Source organism: Mastigoproctus giganteus, chromosome 13 (genome assembly GCF_048544385.1).
Source record: "Mastigoproctus giganteus isolate SK-2022 chromosome 13, ASM4854438v1, whole genome shotgun sequence".
Classification (NCBI taxonomy): Eukaryota; Metazoa; Arthropoda; class Arachnida; order Uropygi; family Thelyphonidae; genus Mastigoproctus; species Mastigoproctus giganteus.
The window spans coordinates 739,332-765,897 of NC_143587.1; the positions used below are offsets into that span (position 1 = coordinate 739,332).

Below are 26,566 nucleotides of genomic sequence, written 5' to 3' on the forward strand. Positions count from 1 at the left end.
GATCGAACGACATGGTACCGTCGGAGACAATCATAGGGTAATCTGTAGTGCTGCGGTCTCCTGCCCCAATTAAATGGCATGCTGTCCCATTAAGCGAAGTAAACTCTGGCTATTTTCTCGATTGGTTTCTGTTTTTTAAGATTTGCCCCAAATAAACGGCTGACCTGATTAACCGGAATCCACTGTATAAGCATGGAATAAGCAGAACTTCAACTTATTGCAGGACTCTTCACTAGTGAAAATAAATCCTTACTTGTTCAATCTCAGGTTGTATTTAATGCTCTTAATACATTTGATACATGTGTCTTTGAAAGGAGAGTTGAACTTTGATCAATTAACACCAGCTAGACTGTTGTTCTTGCGACTCTGTACCTCAGGGTTGGTGAACTGAAAAGTTACTTCTGACTAGGATTTCTTACAGTGACTACTTCTATTAGATGGACTTGTATTGTCTGGTGAACTTTTGAAGCCAACTTGGATTTGCTATTAATTGTACATAGTGTATATATTTGTTAATACTGAATCTTGTCGGTGCCCCCGTAGCCAGGTGGGAAGGAGTAGCAGTGCGTAGCACATGCTTCTTGATTATACTGGGTTCTAGCCCATCGCCACCAAATACAGTGGATGCGGAAAGGTCAGGGAATGATCATCGCATATCCCGGAGCAATATGGCCTTAGTTGCTAATACTCCAAAATAACTAATAAGACGAGTATAAGACTGAATCTTGTCCTACTAATGCAGTGTTGTGATGGGGTGAAATTTGGTCCATGATCTTTGGACTCTTTTCTCAAAGAAGGCAGGAATGTCCCTGACAAGCAAGGTCACACATCATAACACCAGAACAGAGCACAATATTTACACACAAAACATGCATATGACCAGATTTGGCGCAAGCCTCACCACAAGAAGTGTAAAGGCGACTAATGGCGGAAACCCTGCAGTCTGCAACAACTACACTTAAATACTTTAAAAAATAACCAGTGAATCACTGCTTATGGATATTTTTAATCGATTATGGGGGATGAAATCGTGAGATGAAAATTGATCTGTGCAAAATGCACAATAAGCAAATAACCAAGAAATACCTTGCAACTTACTTCTGTAGTGTACTCTCCTATGTCGTGGAAGTTTGGTCGACGGCACCATCTTCAGGAAACTATGGGGCCTCGAATTCTGGGTGCTGAAGTGGACCAACTTGTGGTCACACCAGATCTACACAACATCTAAATGTACTCTGCTGCAATCTGCAATATACGCCCATAGTCCACAGAGCCCATGTGCTAAAAATAAAATCATTCCTTCATCTGCGCTCAGCTAAGCAGGATCACATCAACATCTGGAACACGGTTGGTTGGCGTTTGCCAGGCAGACATCTCCATAGTACCCCTTCTGTGTGCTCGAGACTCCAGTGGTTACAGAATTTCAAGAGACACTTCCTTAATGTGACTCTGGACACTCAACTCGCTCAACATCGACCTGTGGACTATAGACAAGGCATATCGCGATGGCATCTTGTCCTATCTTGCTGTTTGTAAAGGACATTTATTTAAGTGCCGATCTTAGTTAGTTAACTGATGTCATTTCATATGAAGTTCTGCTCAACTTGTAGTCCTTTTTCGCTGTAATTACTACTTCATTTTTACATTTTGATTATCATCTTTGCTTTGACCTATTAATTATTATTTAGTTATTATTATTTATTTATTTATTTTTTTTTTTTTATAAAACAAAATCACTTGTATAAACAACAAATTGTAAGATTCTTCTGGCTTTCTGTGTAAGGAATCACTATTGTATAAAATTTACGTTAATAAAGAATCTTATTATTATTATTAGTCTGTGTATCCCAGACTAATCGGAACATTGAAAAGTCACCTTTGCAATGTTCCGATCCACCTAATGTTGCCTCGATAGCATCAGCAAATATTCTTGCTGCCTTTCTATTTAAGTCTCTCTCTATTTAAGTGTATCCTGTCCCTGTAGATGCATTCTCTCCTGCTAACAACCCCAGACCATGCTGTGAAAAATTTTGCCCAATGAGCCTTGCTTATTCTCTTCATGTCCAAATTGATTGAGAAGGCTCTCATCATATACACCCTAAATATCATTGAAATCATCCAAAGATCATTAAGACAAGGTGTAATGGTTTTCTCAAGGGATCTGAGCATAATTTTTTTTTAAGGGTAAAATCTTATTTAACTAACCTGATAAACTATTATGATAGTGTCATTTATGAGTTGGATGCAGGAAATGGCTGCCTCCGTAGCCAGGTGGTCAGGAGCAGCAGTGCGTAGCACACGCTTCTTGATTAGACAGGGGTTTGAGCCCGTGACCACCAAATATGGAGGATGCTGTAAGGTCAGAGAATAAACACCGCATATCCCCAGAGCAATATGGCCTTAATTGCTAATGCTCCTAAAAACCAAATAAACAAACAACAAAGATGCAGGAAATAACTTTGACATTGCCTATTCGAACTTCAGTGAAGCCTTTGAATGTATTCTGCACAAGAGTTTGTGATATAATCTTTTTCATGTTGAGATGACAGGTAAGATTCTTGAGTGAATTATTTGTGTGCTTTGTGACAAGAAAAAAAGAACTGGAACTGACGATTACTCTTTTGAATTCACTGGGGTTAGAGATGAACTTTGGGGTTAGAGATGGCCCTTGGAGATGAGTATTCACATTCCAGATCACTCCTGTTTCTGATTCTCATAAATGACATTCATGAAAGGGTACAGGGCACGAAGTCAAAATTTGCTGATAATGTGAATAATTAGAGTAGCTAATGACAGATTCACTACCTGCAGATCAACTTATATAGGCTTGAGGGGTTATGAATTTTATCTATTATTACAAATTATCACAAATGAATTAGTATTAATAGTAGGAAATGATGAAAGATAAAATGCTTATAGTACATCAGCAAAAAAAAAAAAAAAAAAACTATCTATCTTACCCATCCATCCCTACAAGAATTTTCTTCCTTGAATTTACTCAAAACTACTAACCACTTTCACAACAACAGATGGAAGTTTATTCCAACAAGTGACCACTCCTGGCTGAAGACAAACTTTCACACACATTTGTCCTGCAGCCATCATTCTTCCATTTTGAATTTGTGACCCCCCCCCTTGTATGTATGTGTACTTTCAGCAAGAGAAAGAATTCCATCAACAATGACTCCGTTGAGGGACTTAATCATATCTACTCAGAGGGCACTCAATCAGATCTACTCACCGGTGCTGCTGTTTGCAGAACTGAAGCTTTTCTTGGTAAAAGCATTCTTTTGTTCCTTTCAATTTTGTTGCCCTTCTCTGTACCCGTCCCAGCAGTTCTACATCCTTCCAAAAATGAGGCCTCCAGACCTGTATACAGTACTCAAGATGCAGCCTAACCATGCCCTTGTACAGAGGGATATTCACCTCCTTATTGCTGCTGTAAAGTAGTATTAGTAAAGGCATGTGATGCAAGAAAGCAAGCTTATGTAGCATCAGCCAAAAAAAAAAAAAAAATACAAAAAAACATTTCACATATCCATTTCCTCTAAAAGTTTGTTCAGCTCTTCCTTGAATTTATTTAGGTTATCAACTTCCTCGAAGACAGTTGGAAGTTTGTTCCAACAATTAACTATCTGCTGGCTGAAGCCAAATTTCTGTACATCTATTCTACAACTGTCTTTCTTCAATTTGAGGAAACACGATTGTAGAGTAGATGTGTGAAAAGTTCCTGTATATCATTGACAAAACCAACAAAACCCCATGAGCTGTCCTGGCAGCCTGTTTGCATTTCTCAGAGAACTTTATATATGGCTGCACAATTATCTTCATGTATTTTTCATTAACCACTTAACAAAATGTAGTACCACACTGTTTTTATGTTAATCATGCTCAGGTAGCTGAAAACTGAATGAGTATTTTGCATCTACATTAATGCATGAGAAGTTATTCAAGGTGACGAATGCCAGAAGATAATCAAACTAAAACAGGGTGCTTAATGATTTTGTAATAACTGAGAGCAAAGTTGAGGAGAAATTGTTGAAGAAAATTCACAAAATAAAACTCAATGTAGGGAATAACTTTGATATTATATACTTGGATCCTAGAAAGGCTTTTGATACTGTTGCACATGGAAGACTGCTGCACAAATTGGAGCAGTGTGGCATTGGAGGCAAATTGCTGCTGTGGATAAAGGGGTGGCTGAGGGGGAGAAGACAGAGAGTGGTAATCAATGGACACTGCTCGTCGTGGACTAATGTTATTAGTGGAGTCCCTCAGGGCTCAGTGTTGGGTCCATTATTGTTTTCTGTATTCATAAATGATATTGATGAGTATATCAAGCTTAATGTCCAAGTTTGCAGATGATATAAAGGTTTGCAGGGTTGTCAAGGACACTATGCTGCTGCAACAGGATCTGGAAAGGTTGAGCAGATGGGCTGAGAGGTGGCAAATGAAGTTTAACATTGAGAAATGTAAAGTACTACATATGGGAAACAGCAACCCCAGAGCAACATATCAACTCTGTGGTACTACACTGACAGTAGTAGAGAATGAAAAGGACCTGGGGGTAATTGTGCAGGCAGATAAGAAGTTCTCTGAGCAGTGCAGACGGGCTACAAGAGTAACTCATGGTGTCTTGTCAATGATATACAGGAATTTTTCTAGCAGGGATAAGGAGGTGATTATTCCCTTGTATATATACTTGGATCTTAGAAAGGCTTTTGATACTGTTGCACATGGAAGATTGCTGCACAAATTGGAGCAGTGTGGCATTGGTGGCAAATTGCTGCTATAGATACAGTGCCACACCTAGAGTACTGTATACAGGTCTGGAGGCCTCATTTCAAGAAGGATGTAGAGCTGCTGGAACGAGTACAGAGAAGGGCAACAAGATTAGTGAATGGAACAAAGGGGTGTTCTTACGAAGAAAGGCTTAAGTTTTGCAAATTACAGTGTCTGGAGACTAGGCACCAGTGAGGTGATCTGATAGAGGTGTATAAAGCCTTGAATGGTTTGAGCATGCTCAATGCTGATGGGATTCTTCTTCTTTCTCAGAATAATCACCTGAGAGGACATAAATTCAAATTGAGGAAAGACAGATGTAGGAGAGACGTGCGGAAATTTGCCTTTAGCCAGCGGGTAGTTGGTTGGTGGAACAGACTTCCACCCCTTGTCATGGAAGTTGATAGTCTAAATAAATTTAAGCCTCAGCTGGACAGATATTTCGAGCGAACGGAGGGGTGAAGTGGAAGAGGGTTTTTTTTTTTGTTTTTTTTTTTTGGCTGATGCTGCATAAGCTTGCTTTCTTGCATCATATGCCTCTACTAATGCTAATGCTAAAATGCTAATAAACATAAGAAAGGCACCTGGGGATGGATGAGATCTATCTAGTTATAATAAAGGAGGCGGAAAAGGAACTAAGCAAACCCTTAGCCATAATTACGAGAGCATCCTTGGACTCGGGAGGTCCCCACGGATTGGAGATGTGCAAATATTTCCTTCTCATCTCAATTGACTTCACCCTAGCCTTTGACTCCCTCTGGTGGCCCAGTGTTCTGGCCAAGCTCCGACGTGCTGAAATCCCATCATATCTATTTCACTGCATGAAATCTTACATGAAAACCGAAGAATCACTGTCAGCACTCCCTTTACCTCTGTATCCCGACCGGTTTACAGAGGCTGCCTCCAGGGATCCGTCCTGGGGCCGCTCCTGTGGAACCTGATGCTTGATGAGTTTTTAAATCTGGATGTTCCAAATGTAATTACATAGGCATACGCTGATGATCTGATTATGATGCTTCAAGCAGACAGCAGGGCTCAACTGGAGGCCATAGGCAATCAGGCTACACACATGCTACAGGATTGGGCCAAGAGGAATCTTCTAACGATCTCAACCGAAAAAACAAACTCAATACTCCTCAGGGGTGCTCTTGACTCTGGTAGACCTGCGCTAATCAAAATAAATGGAGCGACCATCAAACTCAAACAGATACTAAAATACTTAGGAATAATACTAGACCGAAACTTGAATTTCACATCTCATCTCTGTTATCTCAGAACGAAAACAAGGAGGCTCTCGGCTCTGATAACCAAAATCACCAGGAGGGACTGGGGACTAAAGAAGAGGGCCCTCTCCCTTCTATACAAAGCTCTCTTCATCCCTATCCTTGCCTATGGTGCAGGCGCCTGGTATCAGAAAGCAAACACAGCAGTCAACAAGAAAAAGCTGGAGTCGATCCACCGATCCATACTATTGACAACAACTAGAGCCTGCTGCACGGTGAGCACCCATGCGCTTCAGGTCCTGGCGGGCTTCCTTCCCCTGGACCTGGAGATTGTGGGCTGCTACACCAACATTCGAAAGGAAGAACCACAACTTATCTAGGTTACACAACAGATCCACAGAAAAGCAAATCCTCAGAAAATAAGAGGTTAACAGAACATCTGCACACCACCTTCCTTCTTACAGGACACGGCTCCTTCAGAGGGAAATTCCACGAGCTGGGAATCTCCGACAACCCGAGCTGTAACTGCGGTCAGGAGGAAACCTGGGAACATCTTATCCATGATTGTGACAACTATGAGGACCTCAGATGTTAGCTTTATACATGCATGAACTCCTTGCTAAAAAACCAAGAAGAAATAATATTGCAAGAAAAAGATAATTACCGGGCTTTCACTGTCTTTGCCCGCAAACTCTTCGAAAGACAAAGATCCCTGCCACATCATAACTAACCTATGAAAACACAGACGTAACTACCTGAGATGACTGCAAAACTCTGAACTAGTGACCACCTGAAGCAGATACAACGCATGAATGTAATAAACTGGACCTGACTTCTGGACTTGGACCTCCACCAGACCAATGCAAAGAAGAAGATTGCAACTTGGGCTCACACCTCGAAGATTGCATCTTATGATGCCATACAGCCACATAGCGACCCGGCTCGGTCTAGCCTGCTTTTTACTCCTCTTTCCCAGAAGGGGGGGAAGGGACGACCTGCTGTCTTCTCCCCCCCGTCACCCCTCTTTCTCCTCTGGTGGGGCATGGGCATGCCCCACTATTTCAACAGGGGTCATCTTCCCTATAGACCCCTTACTTCCAATTTCCAACCCCACCAGTCTTCCACCTCCCCTCCCATCTCTTTCCCCTTACAACAGCGCCTGCCCCACACGTACAAATTTAAAACACCAAAATTCATTCCCGACCTATTAGGAAATCTTATCACCTCCAGCGCTTATCCCTTATAGCCCCTCTAAGCAGCGCATAATGTACCATCTGTGCCCAAAAGAAAAGAATTTTTATTTTAATTATTTTTATTTTTTTATTATTATTATTTTTATTATTATTTTATTTTATTTTTTTATTATTATTATTTTTATTATTATTTTATTTTATTTATTTATTATTATTTTATTTTATTTATTTATTATTTTTTTAATTTTATTTTATTTTTTTTAAGGTCCTATCCACTGAAATCTCAGGAAAATAGGTGGTAGGACCTGCCAGGGCAAACATTAAGGGAACACCTGGCTGGCCTCCACGTGGCGGAGTACGTAAACGACAGGTTCCATCTGGGGCCTGGCGGCTAACAAGCCAGAGGAACAAGGGGCACAACATATTACACAACACATGACCCACACACTTTTAAACCTCTGGCCTTGACAGCGTACTGTCCTCGATACAAATAACATAGCAGAGATGGGTAAATCCCTGGTGCCGTTAGACCCAAAAATACTCTCTCTGTATCTAAGGGTGACATGAGTAATTACAGACCAGTTAGTTTAACTTCTGTTTCGGGGAAATTAATGGAGTCACTGGTTAAAGATCCATTGCAGGATCATCTAGGCAAGACAGCAGTAATAATTCAGATACAGCATGGGTTTGTTAAGGGAAAGTCTTGTCTTATAAATTTGATTAGATACCATGATGTGGTTACAAAGACCATTGAGACAAGATCATTGGAACTGGATGCAAAAAATAATTTTCATATCATATACTTGAATTGCAGGAAAACATCTGACACTTTTTGCACATGGAAGACTACTGTACAAATTGGATCAGTATGGTATTAGGGGTAATTTCCTACAATGGATAAAAGGATGGTTGAATGGGAGAAGACAGAGAGTGGTAATCAATGAATGCTGCTCTTTGTTGACTAACATTATTAGTGGAGTTCCCCCGAGTTCAGTGTTGAGAGCACTGTTTTTTTTATATTTATCAATGATAATGATGAAGGTATATCAGGCTTAATGTTGAAGTTTGCAGATGATACAAAGGTTTGAAGGGTTGTTAATGACAGTATTGGCAGTGTGCTGTAATAGGATCTAGAAAATATGGGAAGTTGGGCAGAGAACTGGCAACTGAAATTTAACATTGACAAATGCAAAGTACTGTACTGCATATGGGTAGAAGTAACCGCAGAGAAATGTACCAACTGTGTGGTACTACACTTAAGGTGGTAGAAAATGAAAAAGATCCGGGAGTAATTGTGCAGTCAGATATGAAGCTTTCTGAGCAATGCAGACAGGCTGTCACAGCAGGCCATGGTGTATTGTCAATGATATACAGAAATTTTGCTAGTTGGGAAAAGGAGTTGATTATCCCTTTGCATAAGGCAATGGTCAGGCAACTTCAGCACACTGTGATCACTGCCACCCAGTGGTTCCTTTATCTGCAGAATCTTAATGCATGCAAAATCACTACTGATAATCAGATCAAGAGTATTACTCCCTCTAGTTGCCTCCTGAACATGTTAATGTAGAACACAGTAATCCAATAAATCCATAAGTCTTGCTAGTGTGTCAGTGACACACTAATCAATCAATCAATCAATCAATCAATCAATCAATCAATCAATCAATCAGTGATTCTTCATGCATTAAGAATCTGCAGATAAATGAACCACTAGGTGGCAGTGATCACAGTGTGCTGAAGTGGGATTTACTGAAAGAGGTAACTACCATTAGGGGTAAAGGGAAGGGTTATTGCTTCCGTAAAGGCGACTACGATGGACTGAGACAGTATTTAAATTCTATACAGTGGGACCAACTGATGATGTTACCAACAGCAAATTCAAAATGGGAAGCATTCAAAGAACTTATCTTGGAAGCTACTAGGCTTTACATACCAACTAAGAAATATTGTTCCAGGTTTAGGCCAAAATGGATGTCAGATGAACTAATGAGGCATATGGCAGAGAAGAAAAATGCATGGGATACTTAAAAATTAACGCATGACACAGAAGCCTATGATAGATACAAGTTGATATGCAACCAAGTTACAAAGGAGGTTAGGCAGGCGAAGGCAGATTACGAGAAATCCTTGGCAAGGGATGCAAAGAAAAACAGCAAAGAGTTCTTTACTTATGTAAACTCTAGAAGGAAGGGGATGAATCCGATTGGTCCACTTGATATTGATGGGTCAACTGTTGATGATCTTGCTCAGGTAGCTAACAAACTAAATGAATATTTTGCATCGACATTCACACATGAGGAGTTATTCAGCAAGGGGAATGCCAGAGGTGTATTCAACTCTAGCAGTAAGCTACAGAAGTCGGTGTCAGGCGTAGATAGCAAGGTTTTTTCTCCAGTAACTGGGGTTTTTTCGTCCAGCAAATCAGACAAATTGACCAGAGAACATACGCAATTTACCGACACAAATACGGGTTTATGTAATCAATTACGGGTAACCCTAAAATAATAATTTGAATTAAAAAAAAAAAAAAAAAAAAAAGAATCTTGAAATAACTGGGAGTAAAGTGGAGGAGAACTGTTGAAGATAAACACAAGAAAGGCACCCGGGGTGGATGGGATCTATCCAGTTATATTAAAGGAGGCAGCAAAGGAAGTAAGCAAACCCTTAGCCATAATTATGAGAGCTTCCTTGGACTCAGGGGAGGTATCCATAGACTGGAAATGTGCAAATGTGACCCCAATTCACAAAGGAGGATCAAAGGCTGACACAAGTAATTATAGACCTGTGACCTTAACTTCTGATCCAGGAAAATTAATGGAGGCACTGGTTAAAGAAGCACTGCAGGATCATTTAGACAAGACGTCAGTTATAGCTCAGACACAGCATGGTTTTGTTAAGGGGAAGTCTTGCCTGACCAACTTGATTGGATACTATGATGCAGTCACAAAAGAACTGGATGCAGGGAATAACTTTGATATTATATATTTGGATCTTAGAGAGGCTTTTGATACTGTTGCACATGGAAGACTGCTACACAAATTGGAGCAGTGTGACATTGGAGGCAAATTGCTGCTATGGATAAAGGGGTGGTTGAGGGGGAGAAGACAGAGAGTGGTAATCAATGGACACTGCTCATCGTGGACTAATGTTATTAGTGGAGTCCCTCAGGGCTCAGTGTTGGGTCCATTATTGTTTTCTGTATTTATAAATGATATTGATGATGGTATATCAAGCTTAATGTCCAAGTTTGCAGATGATACAGAGGTTGGCAGGGTTGTCAAGGACACTACTGACACTATGCTGCTGCAACAGGATCTGGAAAGGTTGAGCAGATGGGCTGAGAGGTGGCAAATGAAGTTTAACATTGACAAATGTAAAGTACTACACATGGGAAACAGCAACCCCAGAGCAACGTATCAACTCTGTGGTACTACACTGACAGTGGTAGAGAATGAAAGGGACTTGGGGGTGATTGTGCAGGCAGATATGAAGTTCTCTGAGCAGTGCAGACGGGCTGCAAGAGTAGCTCATGGAGTATTGTCAATGATATACAGTAATTTTTCCAGCAGGGATAAGGAGGTGATTATTCCATTGTATAAGGCAATGGTCAGGCCACACCTAGAGTACTGTATACAGGTCTGGAGGCCTCATTTCAAGAAGGATGTAGAGCTGCTGGAACGAGTACAGAGAAGGGCAACAAGATTAGTGAATGGAACAAAGGGGTGCTCTTACGAAGAAAGGCTTAAGTTTTGCAAATTACAGTGTCTGGAGACTAGGCACCAGCGAGGTGAACTGATAGAGGTGTAAAAGCCTTGAATAGTTTAAGCATGCTCAATTCTGATGGGATTCTTCCTCTAGCTCAGAAAAATCACCTGAGAGGGCATAAATTCAAATTGAGGAAAGACAGATGTAGGATAGACGTGCGGAAATTTGCCTTTAGCCAGCGGGTGGTTGGTTGGTGGAACAGACTGCCATCCCTTGTGGTGGAGGTTGATAGCCTAAATAAGTTTAAGGCTCAGCTGGACAGGTATTTTGAACGAACAGAGGGGTGAAGTGGAAGTGGGTTTTTTTTTTTTTTTTGGCTGATGCTGCATAAGCTTGCTTTCTTGCATCAAATGCCTATGCTAATGCTAATATCCAGGAAATTTTAAATCTCCCAGTATAAAACTCTGATTTTTTTGGCCTACTTTATTTGTACAGTTTTTTATTATACTCATCAGAATCACTAGTCCTGTAACACACTTCTACTCTCAATTTTGATCTCCCAGTGCTTATGTCACACAAAACTGACTCAACACTGCGCTTGTAAAGTGATGTTGACTGGCTGGACTTGTGTCCTTCGATTTTGTGTTTCTTAACTAATAGCATAACCCCTCCACCCTTCCTATTCTGTCTTTCCTTCCTCTACACATTGTACTCCACAAATTCTAATTCTGCATTCCTAATATCTGTATGACACCACATTTCTGATATCCGAACAATATGTGCCTTTGATGTTTTGACAAACACCTCAAATTCATCAAATTTATTAACTACACTCCTAGCATTGGTCAATACGCAACTATACATGCACCTGTTCCTATTCTTAGCTACCCTAACACAACCCATGTGTTTACTTGTACCGGAATGACTCCCAGCAGTCCCTGAAATACCCGTTTCCATGCTGTTGCTGCTCATTTCAATAGAAGCAGTGCAAGAATCACTTTCACCTCTGCTAACAGCTAATCTATTAGCATTAGTAGAGGCATATGATGCAAGAAAGCAAGTTTATGCAGCATCAGCCAAAAAAAAAAAAAAAAACACTCCTATTTCACCCCTCGGTTCGTTCGAAATACCTGTCCAGCTGAGCCTTAAATTTATTTAGGCTATCAACTTCCACAACAAGGGATGGAAGTCTATTCCACCAACCAAATACCCGCTGGCTAAAGTCAAATTTCCGCACATCTATCCTACTTTTGTCTTTTCTCAATTTGAATTTATTCCCTCTCAGGTGATTATTCTGAGCAAAAGGAAGAATCCCATCAGAATTCAGCATGCTCAAACCATTCAAAGCTTTATACACTTCTATCAGATCACCTCGCTGGCTAGTCTTGGCGCATTATGGCCACAGCTGCCAATGCGCCATAAAAAACCAAACCAATCAATCAATCAATCAACCTCGCTGGTGCCTAGTCTCCAGACACTGTAATTTGCAAAACTTAAGCCTTTCTTCGTAAATAAGGCTTTAGCATTAGCATTAGTAGAGGCATTTGATGCGGCAAGAAAGCATCAGCGAAAAAAAAAAAAAAAAACACTTCCACTTCACCCCTCTGTTCGTTCAAAATACCTGTCCAGCTGAGCCTTAAACTTATTTAGGCTATCAACCTCCATTACAAGGGATGCAAGTCTGTTCCACCAACCAACCACCCGCTGGCTAAACGCAAATTTCCCCACATCTATCCTACATCTGTCTTTCCTCAATTTGAATTTATGCCCTCTCAGGTGATTTTTCTGAGCAAGAGGAAGAATCCCATCAGCATTGAGCATGCTCAAACCATTCAAGGCTTTATACACCTCTATCAGATCACCTCGCTGGTGCCTAGTCTCCAGACACTGTAATTTGCAAAACTTAAGCCTTTCTTCATAAGAGCACCCCTTTGTTCCATTCACTAATCTTGTTGCCCTTCTCTGTACTTGTTCCAGCAGCTCTACATCCTTCTTGAAATGAGGCCTCCAGACCATTGCCTTATACAAGGGAATAATCACCTCCTTATCCCTGCTGGAAAAATTCCTGTATATCATTGACAATACTCCATGAGCTACTCTTGCAGCCCGTCTGCACTGCTCAGAGAACTTCATATCTGCCTGCACAACCACCCCCAAGTCCCTTTCATTCTCTACCACTGTCAGTGTAGTACCACAGAGTTGATACATTGCTCTGGGGTTGCTGTTTCCCATGTGTAGTACTTTACATTTGTCAATGTTAAACTTCATTTGCCACCTCTCAGCCGATCTGCTCAACCTTTCCAGATCCTGTTGCAGTCGCACAGTGTCAGTAGTGTCCTTGACAACCCTGCCAACCTTTGTATTTTCTGCAAACTTGGACATTAAGCTTGATATACCATCATCAATATCATTTATAAATATAGAAAACAATAATGGACGCAACAATGAGCCCTGAGGGACTCCACTAATAACATTAGTCCACGATGAGCAGTGTCCATTGATTACCACTCTCTGTCTTCTCCCCCTCAGCCAACCCTTTATCCATAGCAGCAATTTGCCTCCAATGTCACACTGCTCCAATTTGTGTAGCAGTCTTCCATGTGCAACAGTATCAAAAGCCTTTCTAAGATCCAAGTATATAATATCAAAGCTATTCTCAAAGCTTATGTTCCCTTTATTCCATTGACTAATCTTGTTGCCCTTCTCTGTGCTCATTCCAATAGTTCTACGTAATTCTTGAAATGAGGCCTCCAGACCTGTATATAGCACTCAAGGTGTGGCCTAACCATTGTCTTATACAAGGGAATAATCACCTCCTTATCCCTGCTAGAAAAATTCCTGTATATCATTGACAAGACATCATGAGCTACTCTTGCAGCCCATCTGCACTGCTCAGAAAACCTCATATCTGCCTGCACAATTATCCCCAGGTCCTTTTCATTCTCTATCACTGTCAGTGTAGTACCACAGAAATGATACATTGCTCTGTGGTTACTGTTTCCCATATGTAGTACTTTACATTTGTCAATGTTAAATTTCATTTGCCACATCTCAGCCCATCTGCTCAACCTTTCCAGATCCTGTTGTAGCAGCAGCATACTGTCAGAGTCCTTAACAACCTTGCTGAACTTTGTATCGTCTGCAAACTTGGACATTAAGCTTGATATACCATCATAATTATCATTTATAAATATAAAACACAACAATGGACCCAACACTGAACCCTGAGGGACTCCACTAATAACATTAGTCCACAATGAGCAGTGTCTATTGGTTACCACTCTCTGTCTTCTCTCTCTCAACCATCCCTTATCCATAGCAACAATTTGCCTCCAATGCTACACTGCACCAATTTGTGCAGCAGTCTTCCATGTGCAACAGTATCAAAAGCCTTTCTAAGATCAAAGTAAATGATATCAAATTATTTCCTGCATTCAGTTCCTTTGTGACCACATCATCGTATCCAATCAAATTGGTCAGGCAAGACCTTTCCCTTAACAAAACCTTGCTGTGTCCGAGCTATAACTGAAGTCTTGTCTAGATGATCCCGCAGTGCTTCTTTAACCAGTGCCTCCATTAATTTTCTTGGAACAGAAGTTAAACTCACAGGTCTGTGATTACTTGAGTTGGCCTTTAATCCTCCTTTGTAGTAGTAGTAGTGGCATGTGATGCAAGAAAGCAAATGTATGAGCTTATGCAGCATCAGCCAAAAAAAAAAAAAAAAAAAAAAATCACACCATTCCCTACAAATGCCAGTCCAGTTCCTCCTTAAATTTATTCAACCTATCAACTTCCACAACGACAGATGGAAGTTTGTTCCAGCAATTAACCACCCGCTGGCTAAAGGCAAATTTCCGCACATCTATTCTACATCTGTCCTTTCTTAATTTGAATTTATGCCCCCTTAGGTTCGTAATCTGAACAAGTGGAAGGATCCCATCAGAATTCAGCGTGCTGAACCCATTCGAGGCCTTATACACCTCAATCAGATCACCGCGCGGGTACCTAGTCTTCAGCCACTGCAATTTGCAGAACTTAAGCCTCTCTTGTTAATAGGATCCCATCATTCCCCTCACCAATCTTGTTGCCCTTCTCTGTACACGCTCAAGTAAATCTACATCCTTCCTAAAATGAGTTCTCCAGACCTGTACGCAGTACTCAAGGTGTGGCCTGACCATTGCCTTATACAGAGGGATAATCACATCCTTTTCTCTGCTAGCAAAATTCCTATATATCATTGACAAAACCCCATGACCTGCCCTGGCAGCCTGTCTGCATTGCTCATTAAACTTCATATCTGCCTGCACAATTACTCCCAGGTCTTTTTCATTTTCTACCACCTTAAGTGTAGTACCACACAGTTGGTACGTTTCTGTGGGGTTACTTCTACCCGGCCGACCGGGCTAGCCGAGTGGGTAAAGTACCTGCCTGGCAACCCAAAGGTCGCGGGTTCGATTCCCGCCTCGGGCTTGGATCAAAGTACTGAAAAAACCTTGGGAGGTGCAATATGGCCACAGAAGCCGATGCGCCAACAACTACAAAAAAAAAAAAAAAAAAAACTTCTACCCATATGCAGTACTTTGCATTTGTCAAGGTTAAACTTCAGTTGCCACTTCTTAGACCATCTGCCCAAATTATCTAGATCCTCTTGCAGTAGCACACTGCCATTACTGTCATTAACAACCCTGCCAACCTTTGTATCATCTACAAACTTCGACACTAAGCCTCATATACCTTCATCAATATCATTGTTAAATATTTAGCATTAGCATTTAGCATTAGTACGGCATATGATGCAAGAAAGCAAGCTTATATAGCATCAGCCAAAAAAAAAAAAAAAAAACACAACCTTCTCATTTCACCCATCCATTCACTCCAAATGTTTGTCTAGTTCTACCTTGAACTTATTTAAGCTGCTGACCTCTACTACAACAGATGGAAGTTTGTTCCAACTATCAACCACCCGCTGGCTAAAGGCAAATTTCCGCACATCTATTCTACACAATTGTCTTTCCTCAATTTGAATCAGGTGAGTAATCTGAGCAAGAGGAAGAATCCCATTAGCTCAATCCATTCCAGCCCTTATACACCTCAATTATATCACCTCGCAGGTGCCTGGTCTCCAGAAGCAACAATCTGCAGAACGTAAGCCTTTCTTTGTAACACCAACCCTTTGCCCTTCTCTGTACTCATTCCAACAGCTCTACATCTTTCCTAAAATGAAGCCTCTAGACCTGGATACAGTACTCAAGGTGCGGCCTGTTATCCCAGCTAGCAAAATTCCAGTATATCATTGACAAGACACCATGAGCTACTCTTTCGGCCTTTTTGCACTGCTCAGAAAACTTCATATTTGCCTGCACAATTACCCCCAGGTCCTATTCATTCTCCACCCAGTACCACCTAGTTGATACTTTACCCTGGGATTACTGCTACCCATATGCAGTACTTTACATACATTTGTCAATGTTAAACTTCAGATGTCACCTCTCGGCCCATTTGGTCAACTTTTCCAGATGCTGTTGCAGTAGTGTACTAACGGCACTGCCAACCTTCATATCGTCTGCAAACGTAGACATTAACCCTGATATAGCTTCATCAATATCATTGATAAATACCAAACCCTGGGGGACCCCACTAATAACATTAGTCTAAGAAGAGCGTGTCCATTGATAACCACTCTCTGTCTTCTTCCACTCAAAAATCCTTTTATCCATTGTAGCAACTTGCCCTTAATGCCATACTGCTCCAATTTGTACAGTCGTCTTCCATGTGCCACAGTATCAAAAGCTTTCCTAAAATCCAAGTATATGATATCAAAATTATTCTTTGCATTCAATTCCTTTGTGACCATATCATAGTATCCAATCAAATTTCTGTCTGAACTATAACTGCAGTCTTGTCTAGATGATCCTGCATCACTTCCTTAACCAGTGGCTCGATTATTTTTCCTGGAACAGAAGTTAGACTAACAGGTCTGTAATTACCTACCTGTGTCGCCCTTTGATCCCCCTTTGTGAACTGGGGACACATTTGCACATCTCCAGTCCATGGGGACTCCCCTGAGTCCAAGGAAGCTTTCATAATTATGCTTAAGGGTTTGCTTACTTCCTTTGCTGCCTCTTTTAATATAACTGGATAGGTCGAATCCACCCCAGGTGCCCTCCTTATGTTTAACTTCAAAAATTTCTCCTCCACTTTGCTCTCAGTTATTACAAAATCACTTAGCTCCCTGCTTGAGTTTGATAAACTTCTGGAATTCCCCTCTTTGAATAACTCCTCAGTGTGAATGTAGATGCAAAATACTCATTCAGTTTATCAGCTACCTGAGTATGATCATCAATTGTCAAACCATCTATTTTAAGTGGACCAATCTGATTCATCCCTTTCCTTCTAGAGTTTATATAAGTAAAAAACCCTTTGCTGTCTTTCTTTGCAATCCTTTGCCAAAGATTTCTCGTAATCTGCCTCCGTCTTTCTAATCTTCTTTGTGACTTAATTACAGACTAGCTTATATTGGCAATAGGCTTCTCTGCCACCTGATAATTTTCTCTGATATCCCAACAATATCCACTTTTGATGTCTTGACCAGCACTTCAAATTTATTTACTATTTATTTACTGCTTCGTCAGCATTTTAATCTTTCACTATCGCTGCCTGCAAGTCAATAAGTTCTTCCTTAGATAAGTCCTTCTCTTCTTTCTCTTAACTCCACATCTTTGGCAACAACCTCCAACTGAAGTAGCTCTGCAACCTTTACAATCTTATCTGTAACTTCTTCATGTGATTCATCTTTTTCAAACCCTTTGAAGCTTTTTACCTGCCATGGGCATATTTTCTTCCATGCGCCATTTAAACAACTTTTAGTAATATATGCTCAGGCCTTATTAATGTTTAAGATGGCATGATAACTATTGGAAGATTTCCAAAAGTCTCTTAACATAATTTTTTACCATCTTACTGCAGACAATGCCTGAGCAAATGTTGTGCTTAAATAATGTTTTTTAAATTTGAAATAACACCCCGACCCATCGGTTGGATGAGTGTAGTAGTAGTGTTTGGCGGTAGAAATATGACTCTCACGTTCGAATTGAAATCATCTAGATGTGTAAGATGTCTACAGCATTTAAAGCAATCCTCAAAGAGAGTTATTGTTATCCGTGCTCTCTGGTTCGATCGGAAATGCATGGGTAGGGTGGCTTTATTGATGCCCTTAAACACACGAGGATTTTCAGAATGGTACACAAGCAGTGGTATTAATCTGTAATCTCCCACTGCATTAGCTGCAAGCAAGAGCGTGGCCCTATCTTTTGAAGCCTCGAAACCTGGCATTGTCTTTTTCTCTTTGGCAATGTATGTTCGATCCCTCCTTTTTTTTCCAATACAGAGCAGTCTTGTCAATGTTAAAAATTTGCTGTGTTGAATAGCCGCCTTCATCGATAATTTTTTCCAACACATCACAAAATTTCACTGCAGCTGCGGGATCGGCACCAGCTACTTCACTGCATACTTTTTGGAAACCAGTGTGATGCTTGAACCTATTAAACCACCCGTTGCTTGCCACGAACTTGGCTTGTGGTTCGCCGTACTTATCCTTAATATCTTCTTGTTTGTGCTTGAATGGCCATTGGACTCAGGGGCACTTTCTTCTGAACTGATTTTCCATCCATATAGCTTTATAGCTTTTCGATTAATAGCTTTTCCATCTTCAATATAGTACCTGAATGCTGTTTTGTGATCACTGTTGATCTTAAATGCATCAATCCTTTAACATGTTCTTTTATATGCACACTGTCCCTTAATATAGTATTCACTGTTGAAGCAGTGATACCTAATGACAAACTTTGTCCTGCTTCGTACTTAATCATTTTCATCTTCATTTCTAAATCAATTTTGTTTGTTTTCTAGCACTGCCACCACATACACTCTCTGTTGGTCGCTTTCTCTTCATCATTGTGGGGCCTCCGTGAGCAGGAGCAGCAGTGCCTAGCACACGCTTCTTGATTAGACCTGGGTTTGAGCCCGTGACCACCAAATATGGAGGATGCAGAAAGGTCAGGTAATGACCACCGCATATCCCCGGAGCAATATGGCCTTAGTTACTAATGCTCCTAAAAACCAAATAACAACAACATCTTCATCATTGTAATAAGTAAATAGAAATAAACAGAAGATTCTAAAAATATATTTGTTTTTTATATTACTGAAGATTTCAGTGAAGGGAACTCATTTCACCCTAATACCATAATGTAAAAACACACAAGATTCCAGTTATTGGGATTATCGCAAATGCAATAAGATTGAGTTTACTATCGTTTATGATAGATTGCGCTAAAAGAAAAGCCCAATAAACCGGAAAGTGCAAATTGTTTTTGTTTTTTGGTTGTGACCTCCAGAAACGTGCTTACGGTATACTGATGTTTCTAGATGTGGGCCTACGCATTTTACTAGGATGTCCAGGAATGGGAGAGATTCGTCTACTTATAACTCTAGAGTGAACTGGATGAACACACAGGGAATTGAGATATTCTAGCAATGTTGTTTCATAGCCACGTGGGATGACGGTGAAGATGTCATCAACATATCTGCACCATGTTGTGACAGATACTGGTGGGTTCAGGAATATCTGTTCTTCCAATTCTTCCATGGCGATGTTGGCCACTACAGAACTAACAGGGGTACCCATGGCAGTGCCATGTACCTGCTGATATACGGAATCTTCAAAGGTAAAGATGCTGCTTGACAAGCACATGTTGAGGGCGGTACAGATGTCGTCAGTAGACAGTGATGTGGTGTTTGGAAGATTTGAGTCATTCTCAAGGAGCCTCTTGGTGCTGTGTATGGCATGTTGGACAGGGATTGATGTAAATAGGGACACTACATTAAATGATGCCATAACAGCGTTGTCAGAAATTGAGAGCTCTTTAATAAGGCGAATAAATTCGCCGCTGATAGTGACAATGCGGGTGGTATTTCCTACAAGAGGTGTGAGGAGTCGTGCGATATATTTGGATAGTTCATATGTAGGTGCATTGCAGCAGGACACTAAGGGCCGGAGAGGAACACCTGGCGTATGGATTTTTAGTAACCCATAAAACTGTGGTAGTTGGCACCCGGTGGCATGAAGAAGCTGCCGAGTCGGGGCAGAAATTTTCTTTGCTTTAAACCATGCATAGACAAGTTTATTGACGCATGACTCAAGACGTCCTAAGACTTTAATGGGCAGATCCGTCACAGGTTCATATACGCTGGTGTCTTGCTGGCGGACCAGGGCTTTCTCTCGGTAGGCTCATCGGTCTAATACGACAATGCGCCGTCCCTTGTCAGCGGGAAGCAGATGATGGTGCTGTCCTTTCTTATAGAGGAAAGAGTGGCGTGCTGATGGTGATTAAGGTTTGAGGAGGTGGGCTGTGTGCTTCGGAGGATGGAGGCAGTTTTGAAACGGATTTCATTAGAAGTTTCTTCAGGGATGTTGATAATGCTTGCTTTTACTCCCATAGCCAGTTGTGTGATCGGTGACTTCAACGAAACGACAGCGAACTTTATACTGGCGGTCAAGACGTTGGGCTGTTCGATGGTTAGTTGTTTGCTGCTCAGATTTACAACAAAGGAAGCCACCGATTTTAGAGACACCCGTTTTAGGTTTAGATAAGCGCTGGAGAAAAACTACGCATGTCCATGCAGCAACAATAAACACCAGTTGAATGATTGAATGACCTACCTCGTGCCCTCGCACGCCTCACTGTACGCACGACTGTGTCCGTTAGAATAATTTTATCTCTAAAGTTTCCATTTTCTGTTGAAGAAGAAACACGATTTGTCTAGAAAGCTACAGTATCTATTTATAATTAAAGATATTCAGTATCTATTTATATTAAAGATATTATTTTACTGGCTAAACACCTAATCATCATTTATATCCTATGGATTCCAGTACAACAGGCTCATTTATCCTCATATGTTCTCTTTATGGCCAAAACGTTTACAGTGATTGTGTTCAACTGCAGAAGTCCTTCAATTCGATAGCCCGCAACAGGCAACATTTGCGCTTTGCGCATAGGTGCTAAACCAACCGCATCATCCCTAAAGGATTCCCCTATAAAGCCCCATTTAACAGCACTCGCATGAACCATGCTTGTTTCAACTTTGGCCTACAATCCTTGAAATTGTGGATAACCCATCTCCACTATGAAATCAAGAGAGCTGACTACAATAAATTCAGACTCTTACAGGAACTACAAGGTAGGATCTCACCAATAATATTTAACAACCTTGTTCATACCATCTGTCGCCAAGTTAACTGTATCTGATACTTATCGTTCACGACAACAGCGAAAATTTGTCAATATAGACAGAGAGGCACACTCCTCAAGAAAGAACACCCGTTCAACTAATAGGGCTTCCTTTGTTCTAAATCTGAGCAGCAAACAACTAACCATCGAACAGCTCAACGTCTTGACTGCCATTATGAAGTTCGCCGTCGTTTCGTCAAAGCCACTGATCACAGAACTCTGTATGGGAGTAGAAGCAAGCATTACCAACCTCCCTGAAGAAACTGCTAATGAAATCCGTTTCAAAACTGCCTCCATCCTCCGAAGCACACGGAACCTGTTCGAACCTTAATCACCGTCATCACGCCGCTCTTTCCTCTATAAGAAAGGACAGCACCATCGTTCTGCATCCTGCTGACAAGGGACATCGCACTGCCGTGTTAAACCGATCAGCCCACCGAGAGAAAGCCCTGGTCCTCCTGTAAGAACCTGTGACAGATCTGCCCATTAAAGTCTTACGACGTCTGGAGTCATGCATCAATAAACTTGTCTATGCATGGTTTAATGCAAAGAATTTCAATTTGGGTTACCAAAAATCCATAAGTCAGGTGTTACTCTGTGGCCCATAGTGTCCTCCTACAATGCACCTACATATGAACCATCCAAATATATTGCACGACTCCTCACACCTCTTGTAGGAAATACCACCCACACCGTCACCAACAGCGGCAAATTCATTCGCCTTATTAAAGAGCTCTCAATTTCTGACAACGCTGTTATGGCATCATTTGATGTAGTATCGCCATTTACATCAATCCCTGTCCAACAGGCCGTACACTGTACTAAGAGGCTCCTTGAGAATGACTCAACTCTTCCAAACAGAACACTATCTACTGACGACATCTGTACTGCCCTCAACCTGTGCTTGTCAAGCAGCATCTTTACCTTTGAGGATTCCGTATACCAGCAGGTACATGGCACTGCCATGGGCATCCCTCTGAGTTTCGTAGTGGCCAACATCGCCATGGAAGAATTGGAAGAACAGATATTCCTGAAACCACCAGTATCTATCACAACATGGTGCAGATACGTTGATGACATCTTTACCGTCATCCCACATGGCTCTGAAACAGCATTGCTAGAATATCTCAATTCCTTGTCTGTGTTCATCCAGACAAGGAATTGAGATATTCTAGAGTTAGAAGTAGACAGATTTCTTCCATTCCTGGACGTCCTAGTAAAATGTGTAGGCCCATATCTAGAAACCTCAGTATACCATAAGCCCATGTGGTGCGGACAGTTCACAAACTACAGATCCGGCCATGCTCCTAGTCATCTCAACAGCACTGCCCGCACTCTGTTCTCCAGGGCTTGGAGCCATTCCAGCACAGACGAAGCTAGGCACAACGAGATTTTTAGAATGAGGACAGAGACAGACTTGATCAATTGTGGCTACCCAACACACATATTAGACAAGTGCTTATTGCAAGCACAGGGGTTCACAGTCCACCTGAGACCACCATCAACTCAGGACAATGTATCTACTCCCTACATTCCGTAATAACCAGGCATGTCGGGCTGGATCTCAAAAATCCTCAGAGAATACCGCATAAAATGCGTGCAGTTGCCTGGTAGAAACTTACGTTCTTTAGTTTCCAATGTAAAGACTCCAGTCACCCCTCTCTTACGCAGCAGTGTAATCTACCGCATAGCCAGCAAAGACTGTGACAGCTGGTACATAGGAGAGACTTTGAGACTTCAAGACCACCTTGCAGAACACGACACAGCGATTCGCCTTGCTGAGACCGACCAGTCCACAATCGTGGAATACTTCTGGTCCACCCACTACGACCTCAATCCCAAGCGTGACTATGAAATAATTGACCACTCCTGATACTTTCCCCACCGCCTCTGGTTAGAGTCACTCAATATATTGTGTAATTCGAGAGCCATGAACCGCTGCAAAGGCATGAGACTACACCCCATCTTAGAGACAACTGTTTTAGGTTTAGATAAGTGTTGGAGAAAAACTACGCATGTCCATGCAGCAACAATAAACACCAGTTGAATGATTGAATGGCCTACCTCATGCCCTTGCACGCCTCACTGCACACACAACTGTGTCCGTTAGAATAATTTTATATCTAAAGTTTCCATTTTCTCTTGAAGAGACACGATTTGTCTCGAAAGCTACAGTATCTATTTATATTAAAGATATTATTTTACTGGCTAAACACCTAATCATCATTTGTAAGGTATATCAGGGTTACTTTGTAAGTTTTCCGATGATATGAAGGTTGGCAGATTAGTTATTGAAAGTAATCAGGGTACACTATTGTAACAAGATGTGGAAAGATCAGGCAGATGGGCTGAGAAGTGGCAGTTTGACAATGCAAGGTACTGGATATAGGTATCAGTAATCCCCGAATAACATGCCCACTGTGTGATACCACAGATTGGTGGAGAACAAAAGATCTGGGGGGGGGGGGGTAATTGAGAAGTCAGACATGAAATTCTCTGACAGTGTAGACAAGCTGTGAGGTTTCAATGACAGAAATTTTTAAGCAGAGATAAGGAGGTGATTATCCCATTGTACACGGCAGTGGTTAGGTCATATCTTGGAAACTTTTTACAGGTCTGGAGACCTCATCTTAGGAAGGATGTTAATCTGTTAGAATGGGTGCGAAGAAGAAGAGATTGGTGACGTGAACAAAAAAAATTAGCGCTTACCAGGAAAGAAAGGCTTCAGTTCTGCAAATTGCATGCAACTGGAGGCTAGGTGCCTACAGAGAGAGATTTGAGATATTTTAAGGCTTTAAACGGACTGAGGAAGCTCAAAGCCAATGTCATGCTTCCTCTTGCTCAGATTACATAAAAGGGGATATAAACTGAAAATGAGGCAGAGTGCACAATAGATGTGTGGAAATTTGTCTTCAATATGGGCATATCTGATTTGAACAGACTTCCATCTGACTTGTGTAATTGGGTAGTTTAAATAAATTCGAGGAAAAAGTAGGAAAACTGGTAGATATGATGAATAAGTGATATGGAAAGAACATTATTTGTCACTACTAATGCTAATTAGCATAATTTAGCTAATGAAATGTAAAGCATAAATTATGCTTCGTTTCATTAACTAATTAGTATGCTAAGTAGTTAATTAATTCATAATACCCATTAATTTCAGAATCTCTGAGTTCTGTTTTTAATTCATAATAACTTGGATCTAGCTGAATAGGTAGAATGCTTTGTCCTGTGCAGTTGCTGAGTGTATGCTGTGAAAATGTGTAATATTGAGCATTTTAAATAATGAATTTGCAATTCATGCTGTTAGAATTGCCTGAATTAGAATAAATTTTTGCATCAGTGTTGTGTTCATGTGAATAACGGATATACTGTAGTTAAAAACATTTTGTAAAAATATCCTGCTGTTCCAGATGGATTGGATCCCCTACAAGTAGGAAAAATTAATCATATATGTGGTATTATTTTTACTTACAGGTATAACTTATTTTTCAAATAAGAGTTCATTTTTTAGCAAAAATGTTTAAAAATTTTGGTAGTTCACTACTGCCTGTAATAGTTTCGTTATCAAATCCTGAGAAGATAATAATAACTTAATTTTTGTGTTTAAATTTATAATGACAGATAATTTAATTAATGACTGCTCTCTGAACATCTTCAGATTTCAGTTATGACAACCAGGAAATTGTGGAAAATTCTAGTGGTAGGTGGGAGTGGCTTAGCAGCAGTTTATGGATTGTCACATACTTTCAGCAATCGAGTAAGTAGGAAATACACTTAAATTTTATTAGAAATACATTATGTATTTATTACATTTTAGCATGTTTGGTTATTATTTTATTGTATATCATTAGGCCTGATGTAGCCAAGTGGTCAGGAGCGCAAGTGCATGAGCACACGCTCTTTGAGTGGGCCGGGGTTCAAGCCCGTGACTGCTAAATACAATTAATGTTTGTATTGATTGATTTGTTGTAAACTCCACTGACTTTCTGGTCATGCCAGAGTATAAACAAGAACATTGTTATATTTTATTATAAATATAATAAATTGTATAAATGTAATTTTATTTCTAAAATAAAAAAAATGATAATTGCTTAAAATCATATTGAAAATACTTAATTTTGATGAGTATTAGTTAAAAATGTTATGCAGGTTAGGCTAGGCTAGCCTAGCCTAACTTAACTTAACCATGTTATGCATGGAAAAGACAATATTAGGTATGTTGTCTTTGTCAGGCCTGTCATTTTGCTTATTCATATGCATGTAATAACTTGATTCCTAATGAGTCAATTTTTATAAAATTTGATATTTGCTTCATGTAGAAATTTTTTTGAGCCTCTCAGAATTATTTGGTCCTTGAGGTTGTCACAGACATTCTCTTAAATATGCCAGACAAGCTGTACTTGCTTACCTGGGAGTCTAAAACGCTGATGGAACTGATATTCGGGTGACAGTCAAGTCAAGTGGACCCAATTTTGGCGAAGTCCGGAACGTCTGTGTCAGCCAAATCCTCTGCTTGCACCTTCACGATGGTGGGACTGTTAGTAATCCTGGGTATAACCTCCATGCACAAGAACACGATGGGTGACCACCCAGGTGTGAACCAACGTAAGCAGGGGTCGATGTGTGGTGCACCGGTTGATGAGAGTCAACCGGTGCAATACCAACACTTTGCTTATTGGAAGCTTGAAGTGGTGGAACCCATGTTTAGTCTCCAGAGCTAACTTTCGGTCAACCCTTCCCCGTCTCTTCCATTATGCAGTATGATTGATGACTTTTGAGGTTATGATGAACATCGTGGCGAGATCCAATCTTCCTAACATTTTGAGGGTACAGCTATGAAACAGTGTTCGCAGGCAGGCCGCTAATTAGTACACCGGATCGAACCTATTGGTAACTCTCTAGGAGGCTTCCGGATCAGCTAGTGTTTTTTTTTTTTTTTTTTTTATGAGAACCCAAACACGAGATGTATTATAACCTATAGTACTCAGTACCGTGCTTGGGTTGGAGGTTGAGAAGACGAAAGAAGATATTTGTTGATATTGGACTTGAACTTCTGTAGATTGTAATTTTCACGAAATACGTATGAAGGAAGGTTGTTCCAGAAAACAGCAGTTGAATGAATAAATGAGTAAGATGAAAAGTTGGTTCTGTGGGTTTGAAGTTGGACAGTAAATGGATGTTGGCTGGTGGCGGCACGTGTTCGGACTGTTTTGAAAGAGAGAGCGGGAATTATGGAAGCCAATTCAGAAGAACAGTGCCCATGGAAGTATCTGTAGAAGAGGCATGCAGCAGAAACAGTGCGTCTATGAGAAAGCGAGTGGAGAGACTCTGTTAGAGATGAATCATTAATTAACCTAACTGCCCT

The 26,566-nt window shown here is 40.7% G+C and overlaps 1 protein-coding gene across 2 annotated transcripts in view; it reads left to right on the top strand.

Annotated features, from left to right (window-relative positions):
* Positions 1–26,566, top strand: part of Gpo1 (glycerophosphate oxidase 1) — a 428,577-nt gene that overhangs the window by 6,211 nt on the left and 395,800 nt on the right. For both annotated transcript variants that reach the window (XM_090387948.1, XM_090387949.1), the window contains exon 2: positions 24,860–24,958. In XM_090387948.1, the coding sequence (XP_090244074.1) occupies positions 24,869–24,958 (90 nt within the window). In that variant the 5' untranslated portion in view covers positions 24,860–24,868. The remainder of the gene's footprint in view (positions 1–24,859; positions 24,959–26,566) is intronic.